Source organism: Scyliorhinus torazame, chromosome 2, assembly GCF_047496885.1.
Source record: "Scyliorhinus torazame isolate Kashiwa2021f chromosome 2, sScyTor2.1, whole genome shotgun sequence".
NCBI classification, from domain to species: Eukaryota; Metazoa; Chordata; class Chondrichthyes; order Carcharhiniformes; family Scyliorhinidae; genus Scyliorhinus; species Scyliorhinus torazame.
In genome coordinates, this window is record NC_092708.1 from 246,723,853 (window position 1) to 246,737,750 (window position 13,898).

A 13,898-nucleotide genomic window follows, 5' to 3' on the forward strand; every position below is an offset into this window, starting at 1 on the left:
TAACTTTATAGTCCCCAGGGGCTTCCCGCCTTTCGGGGCGGACCCTGTACCTGGTTCTGGGTGATTGGACTTCTTTCCAATCGCTTGGTTCGATTTCTTCAATACTGGAGTGGTTCCCTGATCAATGGGCGGTCTTGAGGTGTCCGTTAACCTCTTTTGTGTTGGCTCCTGCTGGCGCCGGGGAGTCTGGCTTAGTTTTGTGTGTCCCAAATGTTGCTATTGTTCCCGGGGATTGCTCATCAGTATGTAGATGGCTGCTACATTGTTATGCTGATGGTCGCTGGTATCGATGCTGCCTGGGCTTTAGCAGAGTGTACACAGTAACCGGCACCTGCTGGTTTCTGCCTGTGTTGGCTGAATTTCCCTTCAGCCTTTGCCGTTCGCCATTTTAAATCGCGAGTTGGCCAATTTAGGTGGCTACATTGGACAGCCAGTCTGCAGCTTTGGTGCTGACCGCCAGCTGAGCAGGATTGCCATTTAAATAGGCCCAAAACAAATTCCACTCCGAGGATCCAAATCACCCACGATTTTAACCTCCTCCACGAGGCTGGCTGGTTCCACGTGTGGATCCGTGTCTAATCGTGGGTGATTTGGATCCTCGGAGAGTGGAATTTGTTTTGGGCCTATTTAAATGGCAATCTCTCCAGCTCTGCCCCTCCCCCTTCAGCGTTCACCGGGAAGATCTCACTTTTGCTCAGGCTGAGTTTGTAACCAAGAAGGCTCCAAACTCTTTCACGAGAGCCATGATTCCCTCCATGCTGCTTTCTGGTCCATGATGTAGGGGAGCAGGTCATCTGCATACAGTGAGACTCTGTGCTCTCAGTCTCCTCTCCGGATGCTTTTCCAATTCTTGCCGCTTTGAGTGCGAACGCTAGTGGCTCGATCGCTGGGACGAACAGCAGTAGGGACAATGGGAATCCCTGCTTTGTGCCTCTGTGCAGCTGTAAGTACTTGGAACTGGTGGTGTTCATCGGCATGCTCGCCATGGGAGCGCTGTATAGGAGTTTCACCCAGGCGGTGAACTCTGTCCCCAGCCCAAACCACTCTAATACTTGCCTGAGGTACTCTCATTCGCTTCTGTCAAAGGCCTTTTCTGTGTCCAGGGAGATGATCACCTCTGGTGTTCTCTCCCTGGATGGGATCATTATCATGTTCTACAGGCGCCTGACATTAAATGTTAGCTGTTTACCCTTAAAGCCAGTTTGGTCCTCTGCAACCATCTTTGGTATGCAGTCCTCCAGGTGCCTGGCTAGGATTTTGGCCAGTATTTTTGCATCTACATTGAGCAGCGAAATGGGTCTATAGGACCCGCATTCTGTTGGGTCTTTGCCCTTTTTGGGTATCAGCGAGATTGAGGCTTGGCGGCAGGGTGCCCCTCACCAGCGAGTCCATGAATACCTCCGCAGGTGTGGGTCCAGTGCCATTGCAAATGTTTTGTGGAAGTCCGCTGGGAATCCGTCTGGTCCTGGCACCTTCTCCGCCTGCATGGAGTTGATGCCCTCTCATGATTTCTCCCAGTTCTAAGGGTGCTTCCAGCCCCTGTTTCCTATCCTCTCCCACAACTGGCATGTCAGACCCATCGAGGAATTGCTTCATCCCCAAGTCCCCTTCGGGGGCCCGGAGGTGTACAGCCCCTAGTAGAAGACCTCGAATATGTTGTTGACCTTTTCCAGCTCTGCTACTAGTTTGCCCTTGCTGTCTCTAAACTGCTATTTCGCTTGTGGTTACCTGCTTTCTCAGCTGGTGAGCCAGCAGGTGCTGACTTTGTCTCCGTTGGTGGAGTTGGTGCTCTTCTTTCCTCGTGGATAGCAGGTCAAAGTCAATTTGTCGCTTTTTCTTCTCCGCCAGGAGCTCTACGGTTGGGGTCGTGGGGTATTGCCGGTATGGAGTTGACTAGCTGTTGCCTAGCCATCCTCTCTTCCCTGTCTTTTTTTGTGCTTTGTAGGCAATAATTTCACCCCTGATCACAGCATCAGCACCTCCAGAGTGTGGAGGGTGCGACCTCCCTGCTCCGGTTGTTAGTAATATACTCATCTGTGGACTGTGGTATTTTCTCTCCGAAAGTCTTACCTATTTGTGATTTTTATCAATGACTTGGATGATGGAGTTGAAGGTTGGGTTCGTACATTTTCTGAGGACACCAAGAATGGTGGAGTAGTGGATAATGTGGAGGGCTGTTGTAGGCTGCAAAGAGACTTTGATAGGATCCAGAGCTGGGCTGAAAAGTGGCAGATGGCGTTTAACCCTGATAAGTGTGAGATGATTCATTTTGGTAGGACAAATTTGAATGCGGATTACAGGGTTAACGGCAGGGTTCTGAAGAATGTGGAGGAGCAGAGAGATCTCGGAGTTCATGTCCATAGATCTCTGAAGGTTCCCACCCAAGTGGATAGAGCCGTGAAGAAAGCCGATAGTGTGTTAGTGTTTATTAACAGGGGGATTGAGTTTAAGAGCCGTGAGGTTATGCTGCAATTGTACAAGACCTTGGTTAGACCACATTTGGAGCATTTGTGTGCAGTTCTGGTCACCTCATTATAGGAAGGATGTGGAAGCATTGGAAAGGGTGCAAAGGAGATTTACCAGGATGCTGCCTGGATTGGAGGGTAGGTCTTATGAGAAAAGGTTGAGGGAGCTTGGGCTTTTCTCATTGGAGCGAAGGAGGATGAGAGGTAACTTAATTGAGGTGTATAAGATGATGAGAGGGATAGATAGAGTGGACGTTCAGCGGCTTTTTCCTCCGGGGGATGTAACTGTTGCAAGGGGTCATAACTATAAGGTTCATGGTGGAAGATATAGGAGGGATGTCAGAGGTAGGTTCTTTACTCGGAGTGGTTGGGGCGTGGAACGCACTCCCAGCTATGGTAGTGGAGTCGGACACTTTAGAAACTTTCAAGCGGTTATTGGATAGGCAAATGGAGTGCACTAGAATGATTGGGAGTAGGTTGATTTGATCTTAGTTTCAGACTAGTTGGGCACAACATCGTGGGCAGAAGGGCCTGTACTGTGCTGTACAGTTCTATGTTCTAAGTTCACCCAGGAGGGCCGTGTTCAACCTCCATGGGAGGGGCGTTAGGCATGGCCTGACTCCAACCTCACATCCAAGTAGTGTGGAGTGTGGTTGGATATTATGATCGTTGAGTATTTCATCCTTCCTATCTCTGGAAGCAGCAATTTCCCCATTACAAAGAGATCAATCCGGGTGTATGCGTTATGTACCTGGGAGAAGAAGGAGAACTCCTTCTCCCCTGAGTGGGTGAACCTCCATGACTCCATGAATGTGCTGAGTTCCTTTGCCATATTAGAAGTCCTCCCTGTTTTGGGGTTCGACCTGCCTGTCCATGGGTCCTGTGCACAGTTAAAGTTACCCCCCCCCCCCCCCCCAATGATACGTTGGTGCTGTCTATGTCAGGCACATATTTCCACCATAGTCTTTGTTATAAATTCCGTGTCGTCCTAGTTGAGCACGTATATGTTGACCAGTACCACTGGTGCCCAGTGCAGAGCACCGCTGAACATGACTACCGTCCTGAGTCCATATCCGTCCTCATCGCAGTAATATCGTCCTCGTATTTAAAAGTATGGCAACCCCCCTAGTTCTCGTCCTGTAGCTAGAGTAGTAGGTCTGTCCCACCCAGCCCTTCCTTAACCGCAGTTGGCCCTTTTCCCTTGGAGTAAGACTATGTCAGCTTTCATACTTTTCAGGTGGGTGTAGACTTTGGATCTTTTCACAGGGCCATCGAGTCCCCTGACGTTCCAGGTGTATTCTGATAAAAGATTTCTGTCCGCTCCCTTCCTGCGGGATCAACCATACTTACCTTGTAGATGTTAGGGGGCCATCGAAAATGGCCGGGGTCACTGTATTCACCATGAGACTGGACCCCTGCACTCCGGGATTTCCCTTTGTCCATGGGTTACCCCACATGGCTGCCAACTATGTGTATGTCATGTGGCTGAGCCCCTGCACGCTGGGGTTTCTCTTTGCTCAGGGACCCTCCAAATCAGTGTTTTTCAAACTTTTTTTCCTGGGACCCACTTTTACCAACTGGTGGACCATCGGGACCCACACTGGCTGACGTTCTCGGCCCATGCCAACCAACCTGAGTGACCCACCCCGGCCGACCTTTGCAACACACTAGATTCCTTATTTTAAATGCAGCAGATGAGCCTTATTGGTCCTTACGATTTCACTTGCTTCGTCATTCAATGTTACATTTCTGCGAAGGACTTCAGCTGATGACTTAAGTTCTCGCTGCATCCCTTGAAAAAAAATCAAGAGGTTTGTCCTCGACCTCGACATGCTTAGTCTTCAAATGTCTTTGAAGATTTGAGGGTTTTAAACTTTCATTTGCCAGTACTTCCCTGCATATAACACACATGGGCTTTGCTTTGGCACAATTAAAGCAATACCTCAAAAAATCATCTTTCGACTGCTTTGTTCCAGATTTCAGTTTCTTCTTAATTATTTGTTCATCAGCGGCCCTGGATACAGCTCACACCGGCACTGCTGTGTCCTGCCATAGACTCTCCTAAGAAGCTCTCTCCAGCAGATTCAATTGTGAGATCCTGACCCGTTTGTGCCTCGGGTTCTCTCTTCCTCATTACAAAATAATCCATCTTCAGTTCTTCACACAGTCCTGTTGCTTGCTTGCTGGTAACTACAAAATGGATGAATCTGTCCTCCATGATTTTGCGCCCAAATCTTGGACGTATAGGGCGTGTGGCACCAGTGTATGTGCTGGGCGTGTGGCCTTCTCTCTGTCGCTGCCTCTGGCGGAATGACTCCATCATTCATATTCAAAGGCTGGTCATGGCTAGCATTTTTTTGACTTTGAAACTTTATTTCCAATACCTGATTTTTCCAAGTTTATGACTTTTTACGACGGAAAATGAAAACTATTTTAGTTGAACATGCGCATTCTTACATTTATACACACTTTTTGTTTTAAATATATTTCCATTTCTCTAGAAATTTAAACAAGCATAGAAAAAAGTACAATCTTGTTTTTACTTTACAAAATATGACTTTAGACTGATGAAGTAACTTGCAAACACATGCAATGTCACAATATTTCTTACTGGTTCAACTGCATTGCACTATCCAAACATCCAAGTCATCTCGTGCTCCATTCTCACCTAAAGTACTTATTTCCTGGTTTCCAGAGAGTGGGGGCACAAAGTGATGACTGTAGGTTTCTTCCGGTGTTGACTTATCAGCCATATTGATTGGCTTTGTTTGTTCAGCATGTCTCGCTGACAAACATGGCCTGGCATCCCTCTCACTGCCCAGTAGCAGCATCCACCCCAGTCACAGACTGCTGACCACTCCCTGACCAGGACTTCATGTCATGGGAGTGCAAGCGAACGTTGTGCCGGCTGTTGAACAGCTTAACCACTGAGCCGCAGGTCACAATCTTAACAACCGGTTCCAGCCGTTGGGGCCTTCTTCCCGCAATGGGGAATGCCACAACCGATTGCTGAACGATCCTCCCGTCACCTGTCCACGTCCCACCCACGGAACGCGACCCTGAGTTTGAAAAACCCTGCTCTAAAGTGGCTGCTTGCGGTGCCATTGTTTTCCAAGCCGTCACGTGTGGCCTGTTGTAGCCAGTCTAGAGACCATACCATCCTTGTCCCTATGTTTCGCTTATGATTCTTTCTCTCCTTTGTCTTCACCTTCCCCCCCCGCCCCCTATTATTGCCCCTCCCCCCGCCTACTCTCCTTTTCCCTGTTTACCTCCCCTAGCTATCGCCCCATTGGTGTTTCTCTTCTCACCCCCCACCCCCAAACCATTGCCAGGCGCTCTCTCCTCTGCGAGAAATTAGTGTGATGGCCCCTCTCCTGGGGTTGGTTATGTGTCTACCCTTCGCCCGCGATATGGTTTCCTCTCCTGTTATCCTCCTCGCCCTCTCCTGTGCTCCACTGTCCTCGTCTTTTCCTTCCTACGTTTTGTTTGGTTCCCGTATTCAGAGCAAGGCACTGCAGTCCCGTGCAAAGTGTCTTTCAGGTTAATTCAGTCCCTGCGGGTGATCTTTTCACTGCTATCTTTGCTGCTGTTTTCCCAGCCAGTTTTCCTGAGCAAATTTGTCCATGTCCTCCGGAGTCGTGAGGGAAAGCCCCCTGCCCTGGAATGTGACCCAGAGTTTAGCCGGATATAGCATCCCAAACTTCACTCTGCTATTCTTGTACAGGGCTTGAACTCTGCCCGGTGTTTGACCAGGTCTGTCCCAATGTCCTGATATATCCTGATCTGGTGCCTTTCCCAGTTGCAGGTTCTTGATTGCCAGACCCAGCGCAGGATTCTTTCCCGGTTCTGGTACTGATGCACCTTGCCGATTATCACCTTCGGCTGCTTTCCGTCTTGGGTTTCGGCCAGAGCAACCAATGGGCTCTGCCTATTTCTGGCGGGTTGGGGAAGCTGTCCCATCCCACCAGGTTTCCCAACATCTCGGCCACATACTCCATGGGGTCCCTGCCTTTGATCCCTTCCGGCAGGCCCACTCTCCTTAAGTTCTGCTTCTCTTGGTCCTCTATTTTCGTTTTCAGACTTCCTTGCATCGTGACCGATCTCATTATTTCCATCCCTAGGGCGGCGATCCGGTTGCTCTGATCTGTACAGGCTTTATCTAGTTCCTTGATGGTGCTCCCTTGGGCTTCCAGTCACCCCTCTGTCTTGTCCGGGGCTACCTGCATGGTGGCCAGGGCCTCGCGACTGCCACCTTGACCACAGCTTGAATGTCGCTTTTTATCTCTTCCCTGAGTTCCCTTCGTTCCCTAGAGAGGGACGTCCTCCTCCTACCCTCCAGTGAGGGGGAGCCCCATGTGCGATTTTCCGGTCCCTTTCTTTCTGGTGTAGCCGGCACTTGGCCGCCTCATTCATCTACCGTCTCGACTGCTTGTTTCTCATGGTTTCTGCTGCTTTTTGTCTCTTTATGGCTCGTGAAGTACTGTTGCTCAACATCTTCTCGTGCTGTTGTTAGATAGGGTGAGGGGATATTATTTTCCCTGTTTTGGGCTATTTTGAGTGAAAGGGTTCTTAGGAGGAGAGCCACCTGATGTGTGACTACTCAGCACATCACTGTCACCGGAAGTCCCCTCTCCCCATTCTTTATAGCATGGCCTGTTCTCTTTATACTGGGTGCACTTTTCAATTATACCTGTGAAACCTGTTAATATAGTAAACTAATTGCGAATACTCAAGTGTTACAAAGTTCAATATTGGTTAATTTGATCATTTGTTCCTGGTAATATGGGCTGTGCTGTGATGTATTGGTCAACAATTTAATTTCTGTGGTAATTCGGGATATAAAGGGAACATTGTTTAGTGGTTTCCTTTATGGATAGAATAGCAGGATTATGTTTGTTTCTTTGTCGGAGCAATGAAAGTAAATACTGTGCTAAGCTTCAGGAAAAATCAACAGCCACTGATTTAGGCATTTTTTTGAAGTCAACATCCCGAAGGCTGACCACGAAAGACCATTAGAATATTTTGGATTCAGCATTCCTCTTTTGAGGTGAATTTATTAATTGTTAAGTCTTACAGATGAGACATTAAATTCTCTACTGGACTTGAGAGATCCCTTAACACCATTTTGAAAAAAATCTGGGAAGTTATACCCACTGACTTGGCTAATATTTATCTCTCAATTAACATCACAAAAACATGTTATTTAGTGCTGTTTGTGGAAGTCTGCTGTCGCTTTTCCTAGATTGCAAGTGTGAATACAGTTCAAAAGTACTTAATTAGCTGCAAAGTGTGATGAATGTAAGAAATTATTTTCTATATTGTATTTTGTATCTGTTGCAGCAATGTTTTTGAAAGCCTGAGTTCAGATATATATATATTTATAAAATCTATTGCAGTAATGTTATTAAAGCATATAAAAGCAAATTGCTGCAGATGCTGGAATCTGAAACAAAAACAAAATACGGGACAATCTCAGCAAGTCCGACGGCATCTGTGGAGAGAAAGGGGAGCTAACATTTTGAGTCTGGATGACTCTTTGTCAAAGCTAGAGAGAACTGGAAATGAGGTCAGATTTATACTGTAGTTGGGGGTGGTGGTGTGTAGCAGTGGGCATGGATAGGGGGCCAGTGATAGGTGGAGATTGACAAAGATGTTGAGGACAGAAGTGAAAAGCAATGTAAATGGGGGTGGTTAAGGCTAAGAAGGGCGCTGATAGTGGCACATAAAGAGATTAGAATGTGTGAATGGCAGAACAAAGGTGAGCAGTGTCAAAGGACAATTCGGAACAGGTGGCCCAAGTAGAGTGGGAGGGGGAAGGGGAAACAATGGTGAGGGAAAAACAGATCAATGGAACAAGTTAAAATAAATTGAGAGAAATAAAAATGGGGTGAAGGTGAGGGGAGAGAGCACAGTCTGAAATTGTTGAACTCAATGTTAAGCCCGGAAGACTGCAATGTGCCTAATCGGAAGATGAGGTGCTGTTCCTCCAGTTTGCGCTGGGCTTCACTGGAACATTGCAGTAGGCCAAAGACGGATATGTGGAAGTGAGAGCAGGGCGGCGAGTTGAAGTGGCAAGCGACAGGAAGGTCCGGGTCCTGCTTGCGGACGTACCAGCGATGTTCTGCAAAGCGCTGCCTTACGCCCCCACCTAAATGAATTTGGTTTAATATAACATATCCTTATTTGTCAGTGGAATCACTCGTGGAGAGAAGTATCCTTTCATCACAGTTTTAAAGAATTTTTTTTAAAAAAAGCATTTGGGGTTCTTGTCCAGTATTCTAACATGTATTGGTGTCTGATCTGGGATCTTAACAAAAGTGCTGTGCGATGTTGAGTCATAAAAGGTGCTCTATAAGTGCAAGTTTTTCTCTTCTGTTAATAGAATGTTTGCCTGTCATTTTCTGATGTCCTTCAGGTATGCAGTTAACAAGTTGATGGTGCTTTGAACTCTCCTCTTTTGGTTGAAGGGACTCCAAAGTTGTGTGTTAGGATACCTTATTGGCAGAAAGAAGAAAGCCATAATCACTGTTTTATTATGAGTTATATAGTACCAGAGGCAGACACCTGAACCTTGTTATCAGCCTCCCCCAAACTATTTGATGAAGTTTCTGTGCAGAATAGAAAGACAATATTTTTAGAAGAAAAAGAATTGGAGTAAAGATGATGTTTTAAATATATGCATCCAGTGAAATATTGCTTGAAGTTTCTTAATGTTTGCATACTTTCATTTTCTTGCAGGCCCTTCCATCAAGCATGATTATTGTAGGAAGCTACAGTGCTGTTATAGCAGCTGTGTTTATTGTGCTTAAAACAGTGAACTATCGGTTGCACCATGCACTGGATGAAGGAGAGATTGTGGATCAAAGCAGCAGTGAGATAACTGAGAGACATGCAAAAACTGAGCAGCAGGATGGATCATCCAGGAGAGATGACAGCAATGGACCAGGGTGAGTGACTGATATACTGTATGCCTGACTACAGTCATTCAAATATGCTACTTCTTTTCAAACATACTTAGTTGTTTGCAACTGCCTTACTACTTTGAACAGACAATTAATATTTGCCAATGCAGTGATTATCTGAATGCCAAAATAAAATTGAGATCATTGAGAGATTATCTGAAGTGATGTTTTTGCAAGTTGACCAAGCTTTCAATTATCTCAAAATTATTTTCCTTTGCTTTCTAAATTGTCTGCTAATAGTTAAAGTTTAAAAGCTTACTGATTATTACTGCAGTTTTCCATCAAGTTGGCTAGTAATAGAGGATCTTCTAAATTTTATTGGATTGTTTTAGGAAGACAATTGTCTGAAAATGTTGTTGTCCTACATAATTTTATTGCTTAAGAACTTCTGTTACATCTACATTTGTCCTCTCAGTTCTGTGCAGTAGCAAGGTATATGCTGAATTCATTGAAAGCTGTTGATTCGTGGTCACATTTTAGGTTGAGTGTACTTAGGATGATGGTGTTTTATAATTAGCAACAAGAATTAGCTTGACCTTTTATCTTGGGTTTTGTCTTTCTGTGGTAACATGCATCTGTAATTGATGAAAGAAAGAACTTGCATTTATATACATGTCCTTCAGATGTTGCAGAGTGCTCTTCGGTCAATTAAATGCACTTTGATTGTAGTCACTAGTTGTGCAGGCAAATCCAGCAGCCAACTTGCGCACATGGTTCCATCAGTAGTAATGGAATAAATAACCAATAAATATTTTTTTAGTGGTGTTTATCAAGAACTAAGTGTTGATCAGTGTGAGAACTCTCTTCCACTTCAAATAGTGCCATGAGATCTTTTAGTTTGCGTCACCAGGCAGATGGGGCCTTGGTTCAGTGTCTCATTCAAAAGGCGGCACAGCTGACAATAAATTCCTCTCTTAGGCTGACACATCAGTACATTACTAAATTATAGGCTTCAGGATATGTCCTTGAGGTCCCATAACTTACAACATTATGGAGCAAGAACAGCGAAGTGGGATTATGCCAGCGGGGACATGATGGGCCAAATGGCCGCCTTTCATAATATGAAAACCCATGATTTTGTGATTCATGGTGAAAGTAATAACACTGAGCCAGACTGACTGTCAAAGATGATTTGGAATTATGGTAGAGAGGTTTGCCATGAAAAGTTCTGTAATCCCCAACTCTGAGAAATGTTGTCCCATTAAACTGAGAGCTATGCAATGTAACAGTCACTAAAATATGCACCCTACGTGCTCTCATCCCATGTACGCATTGGAGATCTCTACTGCCTCCCGAAAATACACAAGGCCAACACACCAGGCCGTCCTATCGTTTCAGGCAATGGGACCCTGTGTGAGAACCTCTCTGGCTACATCGAGGGCATCTTGAAACCCATCGTACGAGGTACGCCCAGCTTCTGTCGCGACACGACGGACTTCCTACAGAAACTCAGCACCCATGGACCAGTTTCATAGAATTTACAGTGCAGAAGGAGGCCATTCGGCCCATCGAGTCTGCACCGGCTCTTGAAAAGAGCACCTGCCCAAGGTCAACACCTCCACCCTATCCCCATAACCAGCAACCCCACCCAACACTAAGGGCAATTTTGGACACTAAGGGCAATCCATCATGGCCAATCCACCTAACCTGCACATCTTTGGAGTGTGGGAGGAAACCGGAGCACCCGGAGGAAACCCACGCACACACAGGGAGGATGTGCAGTCTCCGCACAGACAGTGACCCAAGCCGGAATTGAACCCGGGACCCTGGCGCTGTGAAGCAATTGTGCTATCCATAATGCTACCGTGAACTAGGAACATTCCTCGTCACAATGGACGTCTCGGCACTCTATACCAGCATCCCACATGACGACGGCATTGCTGCAACAGCCTCAGTACTCAACACCGACAACTGCCAATCTCCAGATGCAATTCTGCAACTCATCCGCTTCATTCTGGATCACAACGTCTTCACCTGCGACAACAAGTTCTTCATCCAGATGCACGGAACAGCCATGGGGACCAAATTCGCACCCCAATACGCCAACATCTTCATGCACAAGTTTGAACAAGACCTACTCACCGCACAGGACCTTCAACCGACGTTATACACCAGATACATCGATGACATTTTTTTCCTTTGGACCCATGGCGAAGAATCACTGAAACGACGACACGATGACATCAATAAGTTCCATCCAATCATCAGACTCACCATGGACTACTCTCCAAAATCAGTTGCATTCTTGGACACACTCGTCTCCATCAAGGACGGTCACCTCAGCACTTCACTTTACCACAAACCCATGGATAACCTCACGATGCTCCTCTTCTCCAGCTTCCACCCTAAACACATTAAAGAAGCCATCCCCTATGGACAATCTCTGCGTATACACAGGATCTGCTCAGACGAGGAGGAGTGTAACAGACATCTACAGACATTGAAAGATGCCCTCGTACGAACGGGATATGGCGCTCGACTCATCGATCAACAGTTCCAACGCGCCACAGCAAAAAACCGCACCGACCTCCTCAGAAGACAAACATGAGACACAACCGACAGAATACCCTTCGTCGTCCAGTACTTTCCCGGAGCAGAGAAACTACGACATCTTCTTCACAGCCTTCAACACGTCATCGATGAAGATGAACATCTTGCCAAAGTCATCCCCACACCCCCACTACTTGCCTTCAAACAACCGCGCAACCTCAAACAGACCATTGTTTGCAGCAAACTACCCAGCCTTCAGACCAGTGACCACGACACCCCACAACCATGCCATGGCAATCTCTGCAAGACGTGCCAGATCATCGACATGGATACCACTATTACACGTGAGAACACCACCCACCAGGTGCGCGGTACATACTCGTGCGACTTGGCCAACGTTGTCTACCTCATACGCTGCAGGATAGGATGTCCCGAAGTGTGGTACATTGGCGAGACCATGCAGACGCTGCGACAACGAATGAACGGACATCGCGCGACAATCACCAGGCAGGAATGTTCTCGTCGGGGAACACTTCAGCAGTCAAGGGCATTCAGCCTCTGATCTCCGGGTAAGCGTTCTCCAAGGCGGCCTTCAGGACGCGCAACAACGCAGAATCGCCGAGCAGAAGCTTATAGCCAAGTTCCGCACACATGAGTGCGGCCTCAACCGGGACCTGGGATTCATGTCGCGTTACATTCATCATTCACCATCTGGCCTGGGCTTGCAAAATCCTACCAACTGTCCTGGCTTGACACAATTCACACCTCTTTAACCTGGGGTTACCCCATCTCTGGATCTGTAAAGATTTAATCACCTGCTAATGCTCGCATTCCAAGCATTGTCTGGCATCTTTTAATCTGTCTCTATATATGTTTCTGGAACATACCTCTTCATTCACCTGAGGAAGGAGCAGCGCTCCGAAAGCTAGTGACATCGAAACAAACCTGTTGGATTTAACCTGGTGTTGTAAGACTTCGTACTGTGCTCACCCCAGTCCAACGCCGGCATCTCCACATCATCCTTACTGAGAAACATAATGATTAATAAGGATTACTTTCTAAGTTGGTCCTGAAGGCACCTGAAATAATATCCATTATAGGAATGATGGTGTCAACAGTATTTGTTCAAAATTTGTTTCAAGAGTCACTTCAGTATGATTATTAATACAACAGAAATCAAACTTCAATGAAAGACGCAATGACACAAATTAAGCACTGCATTTAAACGTCAATGCAGTGTTTCAGATGTTCTTTTAATACCCTCTCTGAAGTCCAAAAGAAATAAAAGACATTGTATTTATATAATGCCGCTTATGATCTCAATGCATCCCAAGGCACTTTACAGTTCTTATGAAGTATTGTCACTGTTGTAAATGAGGGAATTTGACATCCAGTTTGCACACAGAATGGCATCGCAAGAAATAATTGACCAAATAATCTGGTTTAGTAATGTTAGTTGAGGAATTACTTTTGTAAAAAACGCCAGGAGAACTTCTCTGCTGTCCTTTGAAAAATGGCACAATATCTGTGTGCATCTGATTTGGCCAAGAGTCGCTTAAATGTCCCTAATGACTGACTCCACCACCTCTGCTGGCAGTGCATACCACGCACCCACCACTCTGTGTAAAGAACCTACCTCTGGCAAAGTAGAAAGTGTTGAATATAGATAGGTTGAAGCTCAGTCAAAAATTGCACTTAAGAGGAAATTGGATAAATACTCAAATGAAGAAAATAAACCATTTGCACTCATCCAGTACTTTTTTTCCATCCCAAAGGACTTGACATTTAATGATCAACTTCTGGAAGATTGTCACTGTTATTATGTAAGGCAAATGGGGCAGCTAATTTGTGTGCCGTAAGGTCCACAAATAACAAATGAGCTTAATGAGGTCAATCTGTTTCTGATTTGGCTCAGTGGGGGATTAATGTTGGAAAAAACACTGACTCCCTGCTCTTTGAATTGCCTCAGGGAGTATTTTTC

General features: G+C 46.1%; 1 protein-coding gene across 5 annotated transcripts in view; it reads left to right on the forward strand.

Annotated features, from left to right (window-relative positions):
• pcnx1 (pecanex 1) overlaps positions 1-13,898 on the forward strand; it is a 450,027-nt gene that overhangs the window by 110,546 nt on the left and 325,583 nt on the right. For all 5 annotated transcript variants that reach the window (XM_072486041.1, XM_072486049.1, XM_072486025.1 and 2 more), the window contains exon 2: positions 9,204-9,412. In XM_072486041.1, coding sequence (XP_072342142.1) covers positions 9,204-9,412 — 209 coding nt within the window. The remainder of the gene's footprint in view (positions 1-9,203; positions 9,413-13,898) is intronic.